Source organism: Narcine bancroftii, chromosome 6 (assembly GCF_036971445.1).
Source record: "Narcine bancroftii isolate sNarBan1 chromosome 6, sNarBan1.hap1, whole genome shotgun sequence".
Taxonomy (NCBI): domain Eukaryota; kingdom Metazoa; phylum Chordata; class Chondrichthyes; order Torpediniformes; family Narcinidae; genus Narcine; species Narcine bancroftii.
The window spans coordinates 147,772,311-147,793,417 of record NC_091474.1 but is presented as its reverse complement, the minus strand read 5'-3'; the positions used below and the strand labels follow the sequence as shown (position 1 = coordinate 147,793,417).

General features: G+C 40.2%; 1 protein-coding gene across 8 annotated transcripts in view; it reads right to left on the bottom strand.

Moving 5' to 3' along the window:
- The window catches only part of greb1 (growth regulating estrogen receptor binding 1), a 266,669-nt gene that overhangs the window by 26,170 nt on the left and 219,392 nt on the right, over positions 1-21,107 (bottom strand). For all 8 annotated transcript variants that reach the window (XM_069886310.1, XM_069886305.1, XM_069886308.1 and 5 more), the window contains 7 exons: positions 17,118-17,270; positions 15,807-15,940; positions 14,881-15,042; positions 11,372-11,576; positions 10,031-10,205; positions 1,266-1,493; positions 413-548 (listed from right to left, as the gene is read on the bottom strand). In XM_069886310.1, coding sequence (XP_069742411.1) covers positions 413-548; positions 1,266-1,493; positions 10,031-10,205; positions 11,372-11,576; positions 14,881-15,042; positions 15,807-15,940; positions 17,118-17,270 — 1,193 coding nt within the window. The remainder of the gene's footprint in view (positions 1-412; positions 549-1,265; positions 1,494-10,030; positions 10,206-11,371; positions 11,577-14,880; positions 15,043-15,806; positions 15,941-17,117; positions 17,271-21,107) is intronic.

Genomic DNA, 21,107 nt, shown 5'->3' with positions numbered 1-21,107 from the left:
AGAGATGGATGATATATTGCTGAGATGTAATTATTGTTTGTGACTAATGACTTTAATCTATCCACCTTCAGAAAGTTATATAAAGGCACAAGTTAGGGTAGAGCAAAACTGACCTTTTTCCAAACCATGCTACCTGGCATTTCATTGACCAACACTTCAGGCAAAGTGAGCTGGAAGACCTGTGCCTAATACCAGTATAGCACTAAGGGAGCTCATAAGCTAACATCCAGTTAAACAGGATATTTGTTTATCCATCAGTGTACTCTTGTCTTTTCTGAGACAAACAAGGTTTATCCATTGATTAAAAGGGAAGCAAAACAACTGTAGAAAAAAATGTGTTGGTAAAAACTACTGGTCCTATCAAAAACTCTTACATTTTCATCAAGAAATTTTTATATTCCTTTTGGAATACCTTTGACTTAATGAGAAAAGTTTTGTGTCCACCAATGGAAATTTGCTTCTTCATAACACTGAAGCAATTAAAACGACAGATAAGAAGACCAGCACTGTGAACTCGGAGGTTGAAATCTACATCACCACAGGTAAATCTGAAACGAGATATCAATCGTTTTGCTGATGCATGATATGAAATATTTCTTGTGAGCATTAATGTTAGACATATTTCAGACTGAAGACAACAAAATAAATATTCAATCACCAAATGGGATTTTGTTGGATGGCACTTTCATGCACTGGTGTGGAGCTAATTGTACATTTCCCCATTAGGAGTGGTCCTCCATTTTGCTCTCTGTTTGAGGGATAGAGTGGTCTACCACTTCTTGAAACTCCAATACACAAAGTCACAGAATTTACCTGCATCCAGAGCTGTTTCTACAGCAGCAGTAGTCAATTATGCAAGATAGTTCTCTGAGATCGAATATCACCCAAAATACTCAAATCTACTTCCACACCTAATATTTGGCTTTGGAACAGAATCGTGAAATGGTTGTCAAGAAATTTAACCCCCCCCCCCTACCCCCGCTCATGCTGAAAACACTCTTCAGCAGATGTGCACATGCCCATCTGCCTGTGAAATTTGTTCCACTGAATTCAATAGAATGTGTTTTGGTGAAAGAAGAATGGGGGAACATTTCTATATTGGACATTTAGTGCCACAAACAAGGATGAATTTCTCAACAGGTGCAAATTCATTTTCTCATAATTCAAGTTGTGATGATGTTTTCTTGAAGTTAAAGTAGTACAATTTTAGGTGGTTTATGTAAAAACCTCACAAAATAAATGAAGAGCAACATTCGTTAACTTACCTGTTCTGATTGTACTGGATATTTTGAGTCAAATCCACATTCAGCATCAAAAGGTCATGTAGATGACAGCAAGAGAAAGGTTCCGCCACGTACAGGCCGCTTACTTTACTAGACCACTTTCGGATCCCACAAAGAGCGTAGTGTGAGATTTGAGTAGTTGCCTCAATATGCTGGAGTACATGCTTGAAAGAAACATTTTTCTCCACCACTGCTTTTTCACAAGGTACACTGTCATCAAAAAAGATTAAAATTTAAAATTCAGTTAGTTCATAGTAAGGGTAATTGGTTAAAGTTGACAAGAAAGAGGGCATATTATTCCTCATACAGTGAATAGTTCTAATGGTTGGAGAAGAAAACACTGATTAAAATACCCTTTTTTTTATGCATTCAGATATAGATTTATTGCTATCTGGAGTTATTTTTCCAAACTAGCAGATGCCTTAATTGACATTAATTTATTTGACCTGTGTTTCATAAATTACCAGAAATACCAATAATAACCTTTATGCATTTTCTTAAATATTAACACTTGAGGCAGTTTTCCCATCACTTTTGATTGTACTTTGAAGGTCTGTTCCTTATTCGACAGATGTGCATTTAGAATCTAGTTTGCCAGTTCAGAGTAGTGCGCAAAAGTGCTGGAGAAACTCAGCAGGTCAAGCAGTATCCATATGAAGTAAAAGGCAGTCAATATTTCAGGACTGAACACTTCGTCAAGAGAGATGAAAATCAGGCAGATACCAGCATAAAAAGGCAAGAGGGGTGGAGGGCAGAAAGGGGTGGGGGGAGAGCACAAGCTAACAGTTAAGAGGTAATAGGTGGATTCAGGTGAGAAGATAGAAAAGAAATAAGTTAACAAGTGACAGGGGAGAGGGCAGAGGGCTAAGAAAGAGCTCTATGATAGGAGAACTGAAGGAAGAAGACAGAGGGGGAGGGAAAGAGAGAGAACTGGGAAGGGGTTTCACGGAAATTGGAGGTCAATATGAAGCTGTCTGGTTGGAGACTGTTGAGATAGAATATATGGTGTTGTTCCTCAAATTTGTGGATAGCCTCATTTTGGCTGTACATGACGCCAGTGACAGACAGTCAGTGTGATGGTAAGTGAATTTAAAATAGTTGGGCTCTGGAAGGTCCTTACTCTTGCAGAGTGAAGGTGCAAAGCAAAGCAAAACAATCTCCCAATCTGCATCCAGTCTCCCCGATATACAAGAGGCCATATTGGGATCCCTACAGATTCACATGGTGTTGCTCCACTTGGAAGGACTGTTCAGGGCCCTAGATGGTGGTGAGGGAGGAGGTGTAAGTGCAAGCATGCCTTATGGTCAAAGGTGGAAAGGGATGAGTGGATGAGGGTGCCCAGGAGTGAACGATTCCCACAGAAAATGGAGGAGGGAACCATAGAACACAATAGAACAGAAACAGGACCCTTCGGCCCTTCTAGTCTGCGCTGAATTATATTTTTTGCCTAGTCCCACTGACCTACACCCACTCCATATCCCTCCAAATTCCTCTTGAATGTTAAAATTAAAGCAAGATCCTTTTGGTATGATTTGGCAGAAACTTTGACAAAAATTATAGATTTTCCATTGGATCCAGAACTTATGGTTGTTGCCACAAAACTATCAAATACAGTTTGTGAGGACTGCACTAGTGATAGCCAGGAGATGCACAGCTGTTATAGGGAAGTCCAACTCCCCCTTGCTTTTTACTTGCTGGGATATGGAAATGCAAAGTTGTGGCTGCCTGAAAAATATAACATAATCTGAGTAAGAAATATTATGTGTTTGTTAAAATATGGCAACCTTATTTGAATCATTTTGGCTTAAGGACATAATTAACTTCCCCAAAAATGTTTAAATAATATTCCTGAAGATCAAGACATGAACTAATTAATGAAGGCAGCTCAAGCACCCCTTCTTTTTTGGACATTTTTTTTTATCTTAGCAGTTGGGAGGGAGGATGAGATTTTGGAAATCATATGAGACTCTGTAATTTTAAAATACTATTTATATAATGTATGTAATAATGTTCTCTATGAGTCTTAAAAAATTAAAATAAAATATTCCAGATAAAAATTAAAATTAAACCCGCCTCTACCACTTCAGCTTGTTCCACACATCCACCATTCTCTGTGTGAAGAAGTTGCCCCTCATGTTCCCCCTAAATTTTTCCATGCTCACTCTTAACCCATGTCCTCTGGTTTGTATCTTATCTACCCTCTGTGGAATTAGTCTATGTTATCTCTGTGTATCCCCCCTCATAATTTTAAATACCTATATCAAATCTTCCCTCATTCTTTACATTCCAAGGAATGAAGTCCTAAACTGTTTAACCTTTCCCTGCAACTCAATTCCTGAAGTCCAGGCAACATCCTAATAAATCTTCTCTGCATTCTTTCTATCTTATTGATAATTTTCTGTAGTAAAGTAACCAAAACAGCATACAATACTCCAAATTTGGCCTCACCAAACTCTTATACAACTTTACCATAACATCCCAACTTTTGTATTCAGTACTTTGATTTATGAAGGCCAATATGCCAAAAGCTCTCTTTATAACCCCATCAACCTGTGGCACCACTTTCAGGGAATTATGCATTCCCACAATTCTCTGTTCTACTGCATTCCATGTATATCCTTTCTTGGTTTGTCCTTCAAAAATGCCACACCTCACACATGTCTGCATTAAATTCCATCTGCTATTTTTCAGCCCATTTTTCCAGCTGATCCTGATCCCTCTGCAAGCTCTGAAAACCTTTGCTGTTCACAACAAAGCTTCTGATCTTTAGGTCATTTGCAAACTTACTGATCCAATTTAGCATATTATCATCCAGATCATTGATATAGATGATAAACAACAACAGTCCCAGCACTGACCCCTGAGGCACACCACTACTCACAGGCCTCCAATCTGAGAAGCAATCATCTGCCACTACTCTCTGGCTTCTTCTATCCAGCCATTATCGAATCCAGTTTACCTTACAATGAATACCTAGTGTCTGAACCTTCCTGACTAACATCCCATATGGGAGCTTTTCAAAGGCCTTACAAAAGCCCATATAGACAACATTCACAGCCTTTCCTTCATAAACTTTCCTTGTAACCTCCTCGAAAAACTCTACAAAATGTTTTAAACACGATCTACCATATACAAAAAGCCACGTTGGGACTATCCCTAATTATTTTCAGGCTATCCAAATAATCGTTTAGCCAATCTCTTAGAACACCTTCCAATAATTTACCTACAACTGATGTCAGGCTCACTGGCCTATAATTTCCAGGGTGACTTATTTTCTTTTTCTTTGGCTTGGCTTCGCGGACGAAGATTTATGGAGGGGGTAAAAAGTCCACGTCAGCTGCAGGCTCGTTTGTGGCTGACAAGTCCGATGCAGGACAGGCAGACACGATTGCAGCGGTTGCAGGGGAAAATTGGTTGGTTGGGGTTGGGTGTTGGGTTTTTCCTCCTTTGCCTTTTGTCAGTGAGGTGGGCTCTGCGGTCTTCTTCAAAGGAGGTTGCTGCCCGCCAAACTGTGAGGCGCCAAGATGCACGGTTTGAGGCGTTATCAGCCCACTGGCGGTGGTCAATGTGGCAGGCACCAAGAGATTTCTTTAGGCAGTCCTTGTACCTTTTCTTTGGTGCACCTCTGTCACGGTGGCCAGTGGAGAGCTCGCCATATAACATGATCTTGGGAAGGCGATGGTCCTCCATTCTGGAGACGTGACCCATCCAGCGCAGCTGGGTGACTTATGGAGCCTTTTTAAAACAACGGATCAACATGAGCTACCCTCCAATCCTTCGGCTCCACACCCGTGACAAAGGACATTTTAAATATTTCTGCCAGAGCCCTTGTAATTTTTCCACTAGCCTCCTTCAAAATTCAAGGGAATATCTTGTCAGGCCCTGGGGATTTATCCACCCTTATTTGCTTTAAGACAGCAAGCATTTCCTCCTCTTCAATCTGTATAGATTCCATGACCACACTTGCTTTCCTGACTTCCCACAACTCTGTGCCCTCTTCCTTAGTGAATACTGATGAAAAAGAAATTAAAATCTCCCCCATCTCTTTTGGTTCCAGATAAAGCTGACCACTCTGATCTTTAATGGTACTTATTTTATCCCTTGCTATCCTTTTGGTCTTAATATACCAGTAGAAACCCTTAGGATTTTCCTTCACATTCTCTGGCAAAGCAAACTTGTGGCTTCTTTTAGCCTTCCTGATTTCTTTAAAGAGGGTTTTCTTGCAATTTTGTTCTCCTCAAGTACCTAATTTCCTCCATTTTGCCTATACCTTCTATACATCTTTCTCTTCTTCTGAACCAGATTCTCAATATATCTTGAAAACCATGCTTCCCTATGTCTGCTAATCTCACCTTTAATCCTGAGAGGAGCATACAAACTTTGTACTCTCCAAATTTCACCTTTGAAGGTCTTCCATTACATACCACAACTTTACCTGAATACAACTTATCCCAATCCACGCATTTCAGATCTTTTCATAGTGACTATTTTCATTTATAATCGTTTAGAGGATATCAGAACGTTGTTGTTGTTGTCTATGACTCATTCAAACATATCTGCACTAAAGTTGAGTTGAGTTTTACGAAGTTTATTAAACAATATTAAACATTGTTAATGTTATTATCAGTTGCTGTACACAAGCTGTTACAAGCTGTTAAATGTTGTTAGATGGTGCTAAAACATTGTTAGACAGTCAATAAAAATTGTTAGAACATTCTAATTCCTTCCATTTTGTAGAACAAATGAACTAAAACCCAAGCATCTTTATCTCTTTAGTAAACAAAGAAAAGCTGGCTAACCTTGGATTAAAGATGTTGCTAGGAGACAGCAAAGAATATGTAAACAACATCTTGAAAGCTACAAAGAGAATTTGCTTGCAAGCATGGAATACATTTTAACCCTTACGCATTTCTCATTACCTCCTAATTAGCCTTTTTCCAATTTAGAATCTCAACCAGAGGCCCAGACCAATCATTCTCCACAATTAACTTGAAACTAATGGCATTATGATCACTGGACCCAAAATGTCCCCCTACACATAATTCTGTCACCTGTCCTGTCTTGTTCCCTAAAAGGAGATCCGGTATTGCTTCTTCTCCAGTTGGTACCTCTATATATTGATTTAGAAAACTTACTTGAATACATTTGATAAACTCTAAGTTATCCAGCCCTTTTACAGTATGGGAGTCCCAGTCACTGTGTGGAAAACTAATATCTCCTACAATCACAACTTTATGTTTCCTGCAGGTGCCTGCTATCTCTTGACAGATTTGCTCCTCCAATTCTCTGACAATTTGGTGGTCAATAATGCAACCCCATGAGTGTGGTCATACCTTTCCCATTCCTCAGTGCCACCCATATAGCCTCAGTAAACAAGCCCTCTGGTCAGTCCAACCTGAGCACATCTGTGATATTTTCCCTGACAACCAATCCCACTCTTTCCCCTTTCATCCCCTCACTCTATCACATCTAAACCAATGGAAGCCCAGAAAATTTAGCTGCCAGTCCTGGCCCTCCTGTAACCATTTCACTAATAGCCACATTGTCATAATTCCACGTGCCAATCCATGCTCTAAGCTCACTTGCCTTTCCTATAATACTCCTTGCATTGAAATGGATACCTCAGAACATTTCCACCCCATTCAACTTCTAATGGTATCTGCAATTTTCACATCATCTTTTCCCTCCTCATCTCCTCTATCTTCTCTGACACTCTGGTTCTCATCCCCCTGCAAATCTAGTTTAAACCCACCAGAGCAGCACTAGCAAATCTTCCCACAAGGATATCAATTCCTCTCCACTTCAGATGCAAACCATCCCACCAGAGCAGGTCCCACTTTCCATGGAAAAGAGCCCAATGATCCAGAAACCTGAAGTCTTCCCTGCTATACCATGTCTTTAGACACGTGTTAAGCTGCATTATCCTCCTATTTCTAACCTCACTAGCACATGGCATGGGTAGCAATCCTGAGATCACTACCCTGCAGATGCTATCCTTTAACCTAGTGCCTAACACCTGGAACTCTTCTTGCAGGATCTCCTCACCACTTCTACAACATCTGGCTGCTCACCCTTCCTCCTGTGAACTCGATCTGAGATATCTTGGATCCCAGCACCAAGGAGGCAACATACCATCCAGAATACTCATTCTCTTCCACAGAACCTCTTATCTGTCCCCCTAACTATGGAATCCCTATCACTACAGCTCACCTCTTCTCCTCCCTTCCCTTCTTAGTCACAGGACCAGACTGCATGCCAAAGACCTGATTGACGTGGCTTATCACAGGTAGGTTGACCCCCCCACCCTTCACCAATTGCCTGTCTGTTCCCTTTCCCTCTCCTGCCATCCATCTACCCTCTTCCTCCCTCCTAGGTGTGATAGTGTCCATGCAACTCCTGTTTATCATCCCCTCTGCTTCCTGAATGGTCTGGAATTCATCAACCCCATCTTCAATTCCTTAACTCAGCTTGTCAAGAGCTACAGCTGAATGCACCTCGCAAATTAAGTCAGCAGAGCTACTGCTGGCTTCCCTGATGACCCACATTCTGCAAGAGGAGCATTTCCCTGCCTTGACTGCCTTTCCCACTATTTATGACTAGAGAAACAAAATATATGATATCTTAAACCTGTCCTTACCTGTGCCTACCTGCTGAATCCTTTTTGTTCCTTAAATAGGGTGGTCCTTTCTTACTTCAGCTCCTACTATTCCTCCCCTCTTACCTGTTCTCACTGAAGCCTGTTGAGCCAAAGCCTTTCCACTCTGACTCAGCCCACTCTGACAATGACCGCCCCTCTACACAGACGCTCACTATTACAGTGATACTCAGCTTCTTCCTCCAATTAGATGTGCCTGGTGATGGGATCTCATTATAGGTAGTGGAAATGGCAAAGAAATATATGTTGAGGGCAGAGGCTGGTGGGTTGGTAGGGATGGACATAGGAACCCTGTTGTTGCATCTGCAGGGGCTGGGGGAAGGAAGGGGTCAAGTCAAATGTGCAGGATACAGAGGAGAGGCAGTTTTGAGAGATTGTGCCATTGCCTGAGATGCTATTATTCAGATGTGAGAAGGTCATTTGCTGTCACTGTGGCTCTTTGGATCCTGCTGCGTGAATGGAAGAAATCTTCCATTAGAGCAGGAGTAGGCCATCTGACCTCCTGAGCCTGCTCTGCCATTGAATGAGATCATGACTGATCCGACAATGTACTCAGCTCCACTTACCTGCCTTTTCCCCATAACACTTAATTACTATGCAAACATCTGTGTCTATCTTTCTTGAGTATATTTAAGAGGCGACTTCTATCATTTCCTTGGGAAGAGAATTCCACAAATTCACCCCTCTCTGGGAGAAGTAGTTCATCCTCACCTCTGTCTTAAATCTTCTCTTGAGGTTATGTTCCCTAGTTCTAGTCTCACCCACCAGTGGAAATAATTTTCCTGCTCCTATCTAATCTATTGCTTTCATAATTTAATATTTCTATAAGATGCCCTCTCAATCTTTTAAATTTTAGCATATATAGTCCCAGGAAACTTAATGTAGTCTAACTGTGTTGTCTAACTCCCTCATCTCTGTAATCAACCTGGTGAAGCACCTCTGCATGCTGCTGAAGTCCATACATTCTTTCTTAAGTAAGGAGACCAGGCACATCCTTCCCTTGATCATGCGGGTTTCCTCTGGGCATTCTGGTTTCCTCCACCATTCTAGTCATACGGAGGTTTGTAGCGTAATTGCTTATGGGTATAATTGGGTGGCGTGGGTTCCTAGACTGGAAAGCCCTATTGCTGCGCTGCATCTCTAAATTTAAAAATGCACACAGTACTCCAGGTGTGGGCTCCTGTTGCTTTCAAACACAATCCCTTCAGCAATGGAGGAAAACACCTTGCCTTTTGATTACTTTTGCTTCTGCAAACCAACTTTTTGAGATTCATGCACAAGCACTCCCAAGCACAACATGACTGCAACCTTTCACCAATTAATAATAATCCAATCTACATTTTTTTCTCTTCTTTCAAAGTGGACGACCTCACAAATACCAACATTGTACTCCATCTTCCAGACACTTCCCCATTCACTTAACCTGTCCATACCTCTCTGCAGGCTCTGCACAATTTTCCTTTCAATTTAGTGCATTCTCTTTAATTCTCTTTTAATCCATATATGCTACACAATCAAACCTGTATGCTACACTTGGTTCCCTATTCCACATCATGCCTGTACATTGTAAACAGTTGTGGACTCAGTCCTGATCCCAGATGACCTGCAAAAAATTCATCTGCAAATGTCAGTAAAATCTGATTATCTGATGGGTTATCTGAATGTTGTTTGTTGATCTCATCAAGTACAAAAAAATTGCTAAATATCTGACACTGAATAAATGATCCATAATAAATTCTGAAATAGTGTGTTTTAAACTATTGCAATAGAGATTCTTAAAAATAGAAATCTAAGTGGATCCATGTTTAATTTTCACTCACATTCAGCAAAGTAAACACGTTAAAGACACCTGATTTTATTCTTGTTTTCATTTTTTCTTGTGCCTGACTGTAATTATCTGTTTACATTGACAAGAAAATACCTTTCCTTGAAAAATCATTACATTTCAAACAGCTGTAAAATAAAGTGAAAATAACAATGAACTTACTTCATTAGGTAGTCATATAGATGGGTAGGTGCAGAGCAAAAGGTGAACAAATCTGATTCAAACAACAGAAAAATTTACAGTTGAATTTGAGATGTTATTAATTACCTGGAAGTGTTCTTAGGGATTTCAGTATTGAGGCTGTACCACAACACACAAGAATCATCTGCAATTATAATAAATGGCCACACGTCTTGGGGTTTAATTCCAAACTCCTCCTGACGATTACGTTCCAATTCCAAGTTATGGCAAGAGAGCTCTTTAATCAAAAAGTGAGCTGCACCTAGAACATAAATAACAGGAATGCGCATCAGAGGATTAAATCGAATAAAATCATGTAGTGCAAAAGAAAATACATTGGGGTTCATGTTTTGCTCCTGTTCATAATATCCCAATTCACTTTCCATAGAATACTTTTAGCGAGTTTCTTGGGATTTATTTATTTGCACTTTGATTTTGTGGGTTCTGAGATGGTTGATGCGGGAACTACAAACTTTTCGACAAACAGGGCACATGGTGGGTCATGTATTGGGGATAGGCATATGTTTATCAGATAGTTTATGAGATGCTGTGCATCTTTTGTGGCTTGTGTCGAGGCTTTACATGCTTCCAATGTTTGGAACGGAAGTCCACAATACCACCCTGGATACTCCTCTGGAGTTTCCTCCTGGTGCTCTGATTTCTTCCCATATCCCAAAGACTTTCTGATTGGTGAATTAATTAGCACCAGTAAATTATCCCAGGTGCACTGTACAATCTGGGGGGAGACATTGGAAATATAGCGAGAATAAAAAAAACAGGATTAGTGTAGGATTAGTGGAAATCAGTGGGTCATGGCCGTCATAGATTTGGAGGAACAAAGGGGCTGTTTCCATGCTCTATCTTGCCAGTAGAAAGTCCTTTATGCCTGCTCCGTCAGTCAACTCTGTTGTCCAATCCTGGTTTGTATCCATAAAAGAGTGAAATTAGCTGAAGCCAAATCTGATTTGATGTGAGAAAGGATATTCGGTTTCGTGTTAGACTTTTTTTTGGTACACTATTGACTCGCAGACAGACTGCACTGAACTCAAAAATATTAATCTTAAGAGGATTCAAAATTAAGGCTTTCTCATAATGTCCTTGAAATATTGAGGAAAGACCACTATATAAAGCATACAACTATTATTCAAACAATCATTGGATAACAGCAACAGAACCACATTATGCAAAAGTTAGACATATTAACATTAAATGGAATGATTTAAGTTCTTAAGCAAGAATAAACTAACACATGTTATGAATATTTCCTGGAATAGAGATATATCCCTTTAAAATCCTGGACCAACCTATTTGAGTTACAGCAACCAAACATCTATTAACTCTCCAGTAAAAACTTTGTACCAGATGAAATCAATAAATCAAAACCAGGAGTTAAGAAACAATTGGAAGCCAATTGCTTTTCAAACATACCAACTCCAGAGTTGTTGAAGATGCTCGGTAAGATCAGCATAATGTGGTTTGGCCAATATTTCTTGTAGATGGCCATCTCGTGTTCCTTGATAACCAGCACATGCAAGTGGTTAGCACCATCCATTGCGTGATACAAATTGAAGAGACCATGTTCATAGTGTCCACTAGTTGGTGTAAAGACTGGACTCTTAACATAGTCTGAATTCTACAAGATAAAAACCAGAAGCTTGAAGAAAGCGATGGAACCATTCATCAGATTCTGTACCTTGTCCACTTCCTGTCTGATCACTATATACTTTCTGACATCACAAAAATATTGTTTGATTTATTATTGTGACCGATTTTTGCATGAAGGTAACTGTGAACATTATCTCTTTATTTGTATGTATTGTCTTTTTTTGAAAATTCAATTACATTTGAGAGCATGCAAGACCCACAGGCAGATAAGACCCCCATTTCAGCAGGGAACATTAATAATAACAATTACAGCATGGAAACAGGCCATTAGGCCCTTCTAATCCGCACCGAACCAAACACCCCTTTCTAATCCCACCTCCCTGCACAATGCCCATAACCCTCCATCTTCCTCTCATCCATATACCTGTCCAACCTTTTCTTAAATAATACAATTGACTCCGCCGCCACTATTTCTCCCGGAAGATCATTCCACACAGCTACCACTCTCTGAGTAAAGAAGTTCCCCCTCATGTTACCTCTAAACCTCTGCCCCTTAATTCTTAACTCATGTCCTCTTGTTTTAATCTTTCCTCCTCTTAACGGAAATAGTCTATCCACATCCACTCTGTCTATCCCTTTCATAATCTTAAATACTTCTATCAAATCCCCTCTCAACCTTCTACGCTCCAAAGAATAAAGACCCAATCTGTCCAATCTCTCCCCATACTCCAGATGCTTAAACCCAGGCAACATTCTGGTAAACCTTCTCTGCACTCTCTCCACTCTGTTTATATCCTTCCTATAATTAGGCGACCAGAACTGCACACAGAACTCCAAATTAGGCCGCACCAACGTCTTATACAATCTCAACATCACCTCCCAACTCCTATATTCCATGCAATGATTGATAAAGGCCAGCATACTAAAAGCCTTCTTCACCACCCTATTCACGTGAGTTTCTACCTTCAGGGAACGATGTACCGTCACTCCTAAATCTTTCTGCTCTTCTGTATTCCTCAATGCTCTCCCATTTACCACATATGTCCTATTCTGATTCTTCTTACCAAAATGAAGCACCTCACACTTATCAGCATTAAATTCCATCTGCCATTTTTCAGCCCACTTTTCTAAGCAGCCCAAATCCCTCTGCAATCCTAGAAAACCTTCTTCATTATCCACTATTCCACCTATCTTAGTATCGTCTGCATATTTACTAATCCAATTCACCACCCCATCATCTAGATCATTAATGTATATAACGAACAACAATGGGCCCAATACAGATCCTTGAGGCACACCACTGGTCACCGGCCTCCAACCTGACAGACAATTATCCACTACCACTCTCTGGCCTCTCCCTTTCAGCCAATGTTCAATCCATTTGACTATCTCAAAATTTATACCTAAAGACTGCACCTTCCTAACTAACCTTCCATGTGGTACCTTATCGAAGGCCTTACTGAAGTCCATATAGACAACATCCACTGCGCTACCCTCATCCACATTCCTAGTCACCTCTTCAAAAAATTCAATCAGATTGGTCAAACATGACCTTCCTCCCACAAATCCATGTTGAGTACTCCTGATCAGACCCTGTCTATCCAGATGTTTATAAGTACTATCTCTAAGAATTTTCTCCATTAATTTACCTACCACAGACGTCAAACTTACAGGCCGATAGTTGCCAGGCTTAAGAAGTTTTAAAAATTAAACTGTACATGTTTCAGTGTATTTACTGCATAAACAGGTCCAAGTTTTATTTGGCATTATTTCATTGACTGCGAATGGTGGGACAAACAGCTAATTGTACCTTCTATGTCTGGGATAATGGCAGCAGCGGTGGCGGCAGTGCTTGGAGGGGTTGGGGTTAGGGTTAGGGGTGGCAGGGGTTTGAGTTAGGAGTGGCGACGCTTGGGGGGGATACGTTGAGGAGCGGTGGCACTCAGGGAAGGGCTTCAATCCCTCCCTCCCTGATGCTGGGCCTTGATGACAGGAGGGGATCTTGATACCAGGACAGGTAGCAATAGCATGCTCTCCAAAATTTCACTTTCACGTATGAGACCCGGAGCAATTTTTTGGGTGATTTATTTTGGGTAAAAAGGAGGGTCCCATATGCCGTCAAATATGGTAAGTGAACTATTGGAGTTTCTTTTTAGATTTTGTCATTTTTTGATGAAGTATTTGTTCAGTTGCAGCAAGAATTTCAGTCAAAATGTACATTATACAATGTATATGACAATAAGCTTATTGCCCAAGTGATCATTATATAGACAATACTCAACATTTTACCATTTATGACCATCTAAGCAAAGAAGACGAACCTGCCACAAATAAAAGGCTGATTTATTATGCACTAAATAATTCTGCTCTTAAAATCCTACTTTAACAATGTGTTCAATTGGTATATGGGAGAGAATGGAAGGAATCTACAAAAAAGCTAATCATTTCTCAGATGTAATCAAATTATGGCATAGTTCTCATATGTTAAAATGGGGCCTGACTGTTGTTTTCAAGTGTTTCCCACAGGAAGAACAGACATTATTTTGATGGAAATGTTTTTAAGGATGCAGGTCATTCCAGCCACATGATGGTCTGTCCATTTTTCATAAGTTCTAGATTCAGAGCTATACATGTCTCTTTATAACTTTCCAAACCTTTGAATAATAAAATTGGTGACTGATGAGAAAAACTATTTTTCTTGAAGCATTAACAGCTTCTTCTCTATTCTTAGCTGGCCCATCCCTTAACACAAGCCAGGTCATTGTTGGATCAAAACCATCAACAGAAAACCTAAGATCAAGACAATAAAATGATGGCAGTTATGGTGAAAGTGGGCAGAATGTGCCAACTCCTTTTAACTATGTTGCAGGAAAGCAGCTTCTCTTCCCAACTTAAAAGCTGAAAAAGCTTCAGTACCTCACAATAAACACACTCAATCTCTTCTGCCGAACATGCTTATGTTGCAACTTGCTCGTGATAAATGAGAGAAGAAATGGTAAAATTCTCCAATCAATCCTGTTTCATCAAGGGACCAGTCTTAAGCAAATGGCAGCAAGATTGTCGTTTCAGACTGTCCTTCCTTGAGCTTAAAATAATGAGTAGAGTCGGTAGATGCAGTGAACCACAACAAATGCTTTACTGAGCAAGATAGGCGTATTCACATTACTGGGAAGGGGGGGGAGGGAAGAGAGTTGGAGCTTGCATCCACAGCCTTCCGTATACTCCCTACTAACCACGCGCAGTACACCACTGTAAATACGGAGGCTGTAGTGCGGGTTGCAGCAGGAGAACAACAGCCATAACAACAGCTGCCTACACAGACAAAAACCTACCTTGTCGGTAACAAGTGGCAACTTCATACTTTCCAGTTGCCCTCCTAGCTGACTGAAAATAAAATTATGTTCCTTTGATTTTGGAACAATGAAGTGGAGTTGGACTTCCTCTCTGAGCGTTGAAGAAGAAAAGGTGAAGGCATGGAGGGTGGAATCATACAGCTAACATAAAACAAGGAAGTAAAATTAGTTCTGAATATATTTTACTGTGCAGAAGAATAATCCATCGTTGCATTTTAATCTTATCTTTTTAAAGAATGAAATGAGATATCATACACATTAAGCAGTGCTGAATTCTATTCTCGACACCTGTTATGCAGTGTACAGTACAAAATGTTGCTGTTATATTCTTCGGTATCATTACTCATGATAGTTTGAGCAGAAATGTTATCTAGATTTTAAAGATACCTAAATTTACGTAAACTAATTCTTCATTCAATTTTTGTTTTATATGTCACGTACAATTCACCTGTAACAGACATTATCAGAAGTAAATCGAAATATACCAGGACAAATTTTTGAATCCACACTTGACATATGGCTTTGCTTCATGGGAATCCAGAAGAAAAAATTGAACCACTCAATTTTCCATTCATTAACAAGTTAGCATCAGAGAGTAGAATTTTCAGTTGAATAAAAAATATTATGCATTAAGAATTTATCTGTTTTACTGCATTAAATAAATCTGAACAACAATGGGTTAGTGCAACAAACAGAGGGATTGTCAAACTTCCATTGATGCTCAAATTTATTATGTAGCATCAGAAAAGCCAAAATTTCTGTTCATACAGAACAAGAACTTCCTTGTAAAAGAAGATATTTTCCTTGGCTCACAAAAGGATCCTCAGTACAAGCTCAAATCCTTTGTGTCTTTACGCTGTATCAATTTTACTATTGCTTCATTGCTATTTGATTCTCATACATACCTGGCACCTGGAATTAAAACCCATGTATTCATGACATTGTTCACAGTGGTGGTATGTATTATGGGCAGCATATTTGGATAATCTTATACGTGCTGTATGGCGCTGTGGTTTGATGTCTTCATTTTTCTTATTGGCTGTTTTATTAGAGGATTTAGGTGAGCCAGAAGTAAGCAAACAACAAATAGAGATTTTCAGAGTTTAAGTTTGAAATTTAGTACAAAAGTATTGTATAATTTCATCCATCGATTCGTTTCATAAAGGCAAAAATTGAGCTAATCCACTGACTAAAGCTGGGCCAAGACGATAAAGGTTCCATGAAGATCAACACCCTGCATAATTCACTGTTTGGTATCAATATAATATAATATCATAAATACATTCAGGTACAGAAAGTTAATCTTCCTGCTAGCATTGTAATTCTTTATTTATTTAACTCACAGGATCTGGATGGATCCATGTCCCCCTAAAACTTGTTTTCTGGATACCAGGAAGGCTCACCACACAAGTCTGTATGAAGTTTGTACGCTCTCCCCCTGTCTGTGTGGGTTTTCCCTGGGGGGGTCCATTTCCTCCCACCATTCAAAATATACCAGGGTTCTAGTTTAATTGGATGTAAATGGGGCAGCACAGACTTGTGGGCCAAAATGGCCTGTTACCATGCTGTTTGTCTACATTTAAAATGTAAAAAACAGAAGGGAGTTAACATTTAAGGGACAATTCACCGAGAAAACACTAGAGAAACCAGGTATGCTAATTTTGAAAGATTATTATTCTACAATCTGATTCAACACCACCATTTTTTTAAACATCATTTGTGTTGACCATAATCTGTAATTTTCATATTCTGGACTTTCAAAAGGATGGAAGATTTAAATAAGTTAAACAAGCTTATGAGACATTGCCTTATCTTCAGCAGTTTTTTCCTTAAGACATACAGCATGGTATCAGGCCCTTTCAGCCCACAATCTCATGCTGCCCAAATTAACCAACAACTGCCAGATTTTTTGAAAGGTGGGAATAACCAGAGTATCTGGAAGAAACCCATGCAGACACAGGGAGAAGTAATAAACTCCTTATAGACTGCACCAGATTTGAACCCGGATCCCTGGTGCTGTAATACTGTTGCACCAACCACTCTACTAACTGTGCCAATCATTATCCTGATTAGAAGTCGAGGCCCTCTTACAATCTAGCACTGTTCTAGCATTTTCTTCAATTCCTTGATATATTTATTTGAACAATTATATTTTAACAATTATATATATATTTGGACAATTTATCCTGCAGAGGAGAAAGAAATGAAGGATTGACCTTTATTGCTGGAAAGATCCCTTGAATAAATGGGACTAGCATCTTTATAGCTTGGATCATGGATAGTGTAGTCGAATTTTAATTTACTAAAAGTTTCCAAATCGGGCCACAGCGAGTTTTCTTTCTGTAGTGATCCCGAATGTTCTTTGGCTTCTAAAAGATCAAGTAGAAATGAAAGAAAATAAATTGCGAGTTCATCAAGACAAAATATGGCACTATGCATTTCCAAAGATTTATTCTTATGAATATAAATAACTAGCATTCAAATACCACCAGAAATTAAAGGTATGGCACAGAACTCAATTTGTTTTAAAGCAATGGAAGTTAGTAGAAGGTGGTCTATATTTTTTCTGACCATAAACAAATCAAAATAATATCCAGTGTGTTCATTTTCAGTTTACATGATCAGATTTAATTCAGACACGCATTGCAGCCATTTAATGCCTGTGTCAGATTCCCCAGCAGCAATTGGGAGACACATAAATGAATGGGTTAAGTTTAACACAAAATTTATTAATAAACTAGTAATAGAATTAACCGGATAAACTTAACACCTGAACACCAATCTTAATGGCAACTCTTTATAAACAATGGATTATTATACAGCGTATGAGGAAAAAACCCAGACTATTGCAGTCCAAGCTGAAATGCCCCAAAAAATCACAAAAATTCCCAAAACAAAACCCCCACATCAGTCACATCAAGTCAGTCAGTCAAGATGGATCAGTTCACGGATCTGGTCTCCAGGTTTGGGATTATTTGCTTCCTTGCCCACTGGTCTTTTAGTTTGAGGCTGTATCCAGATGTCCGTGCTCCCTATAGACTTTCAACCACATCAGGGGAACACAAGACTAGCTTGAGTTTCAAATGTGGAAACAGCCATCTTTATTTGCTTCACCTGGGAATTTTCACAGTGACCTCCTAGTCATCACATGAGGTTCACTCCTCCAAAGCTCTTTTTAGGGTTAACAAGTAACCTTCTGTCACACAAGTCCTCTCCTTTGGACACTCTGGCTTGACTCTTGTCACATAAAGTCCTCCTCTTAAAAGAGGACGCAAGAGGCACTCTCGCACACAATCTGGGTATCAGAGTTCCCTAAACTGCTGTCGGGACAACAGTGCTGACACCTGTGGACAAAGTAGCTCAGCCTTCCTTTTTCCACTGACATACAGCTCCAGATGGCAGTGCTAGCACCTGTGAACAAAGCAACTCAGCGTGTGGCTTGCAGAATCTGCCAGGTGAGCACATACAGTCAGACTGACTGCCTGAAGTCCAATCCACCGACGAGTTTCCTCAAAACCAGCGTGCTGGGCGTTTTAAACTGCCAAGCGCATGCCTCCAGCTCTCATCATTGGTGGAGAGAGGTTAACAGCTACAGGCTCGCTCTCCTGTGAGCCCACGGACTTCCAGTGCATGGAAGTCTGTCAAAGTTCCCTAGTGGTAGCCCAGCGTTGTTACAGCTTCTAGGTGCTGTCAAATTCCCTACAGTAGATTCAGTCCTGTCCTCAGTCAAAAATAAAATTGTCTAAGGTCCATAACACTTGAAACACCTCTAATAAATATCCTCAATTCCAAGTCATGTTTACAATAAACATTTTAAAGGCTCAGAGCAAGTTTTGGATCTGGTTTCTGATGCAAATTAAATAAACAATAATTTCTCCAACCCCCTCCCCCCACCCCCATCCCGTCCCACTGTGCCGAGATTCACCAAGGTTCATTTGCAGGAAGGGGCTGTTCCATTCCAGACTGCATTTCTTGACCATCCCAAACTGGTTTGGTCTTGCTTAATTATTTTAGAGGACAGTTAAGAACAAATCACTTCAAGGTGGATCTGCATCCACATATTAAGTCAAAGGGGTGATGGGAGGCATCATTTCGTTTTAAATGAGGAAATAGTTTCATCAACATCATTACACCTTTCTCGCAGATTTGTTTTAAATTCCAGATTTTTTATTTAACAAATTGAATTTCATTTCTTCCACTGCTGTATTGAAATGTCATTTTGTGTTCCCAAACAATATATTTTTCCTTTTCCCCTTTCTTTTTTTTTTGCAAGATAACTTTTTGCTTGCCTTTGAATGGCACACGAAAGAAAGCTTTTCACTGTAAAAAATAAATCTAAATCTGTACTCAGATGAATGCTGTGTGCAGAGTCTATTACAAAATTGTAATAAATTATCAAATATTAGTGAATATCCTGTGGTTAAATGCTTCATTTCATCAGAGATATAAAACGAAGAATAGCAAAACTGACGAGGCCAATTGGGTAATGTGTGTGAGGGCACACAAAACTGCTACATCACATGAAGATTAAACGAATAATAGAGAGCCACAAAAGCTGCAGATGCTGGAACCTTGAGCAGACAAAGAACTGATGGATTGGGCATGTCAGACAGCATCCATGGGTAGAAATGGTCAGTCAGTGTTTCAGGTTTGAACCCTTCATCAAGACTAAGATAGAATAGGTGAAATTACATACAAAAAGGGACCCCTCCCCAGCTTCTTTCCCCCATTTTTATACAGGACCCCGCCCTCACCTTCTTTCCCTCTTTATTTCACCTATTCCACTTAATCTTGATAAAGGGTCCTGGTGCAAAATGTTGACTAACCATTTCTATCCATGGATGCTGAGTTCCTCCAGGAATTCTTTGCCTGCTTGAAAGTTTGGACGCGTCTTTTAGCTGGGACAGAAAAAAATAAACAGCTTGTTTCCAATGGGGTTAATGCTAAGGTGATGGAAAGAGAAATTAATATTGGTACACATCTTTTCTTGTGTATGTCATCGAGGGAGTGGACTGAGTCAGAGTGATAAGGCTTTGACTCATCAGGCTTTGGTGAGAACAGGTAGAGGCGAGGAATAGTAGGAATTGAAGTAAGAAAAGGCCAGCCTTTTCAAGGAACAGAAATGATTCAGCAGGTAGGCACAGATAAGGGCAGATTTAAGATAGCACATAGTTTGTTTCTCTAGTCATAAACAGTCAAGGCAGAGGAATGCTCCTCTTGCAGAATGTGGGTCATCAGGGAGACTACTTAATCTGCAAGAAGGGCATCCAGCTCCAGCTCCTCACAAACCAAGTTAAGGAGGTGGATGAACTCCGGATCATTTGTCAGGCAGAGGGGGTGATAGACAGGAGTTACAGGGACACTATCAGACCTAGGAGGCAGGAAGAGGGTAGATGGATGACAGGAGAGGGAAATGGGAACAGGCAGAAAGTGCAGAGCCCCCATGTGATCATTCCCCTCAATAACAAGAATACCATTTTGGTATTTTGGGGGGAGGGACACCTACCAGGTACAAGCCACGTCAATCAGGCCTCTGGCATGAAGACTGGTCCTGTGGCTAAGAAGGGAAGGGAGGAGAAGAGGTGAGCTGTAGTGATAGGGGATTCCATAGTTAGGGGGACAGATAGAGATTCTATGGAAGAGATCAAGTATCCCGGATGATATGTTGCCTCCCTGATACCAGGGTCAAGGTATCTCAGATCGAATTCATGGGTTTCTCAGGGGGGAGGGTAAGCAGCCAGATGTTGTGGCCCATATAGGGACCAATGACATGGGTGGGAAAGATGAGTTCATCCTGCAAGGAGAGTTCAAGGAGTTAGGTGCTAGGTTGAAGGACAGGACCTTCAGGGTTGTGATCTCACAATTGCTATCTGTGCCATGTGCTAATGAGGTTAGAAATAGGAGCAAATTGCAGCTTAACACTTGGCTAAAGACATGGTTCAGGAGGGAAGGCTTCAGGTTTCGAGATCATTGGGCTCTTTTCCAGGGAAGGTTGGACCTGTTCTGACTGGGTGGTTTAATTATCCTTTCAGGAAGGTTTGCTAGTGCTACACCCGTGGGTTTAAGCAAGATTTGCAAGGGGATGGGAACCAGAGTGCCAGAACAGATAGAGGAGTGGAGGAGAGAAAAGATAATGTGAAAATTGCATGCACTGTGAGAAGTCAACAGGTTGTACGTGGTGGAAACTTTCTAAAGTGCAACTATTT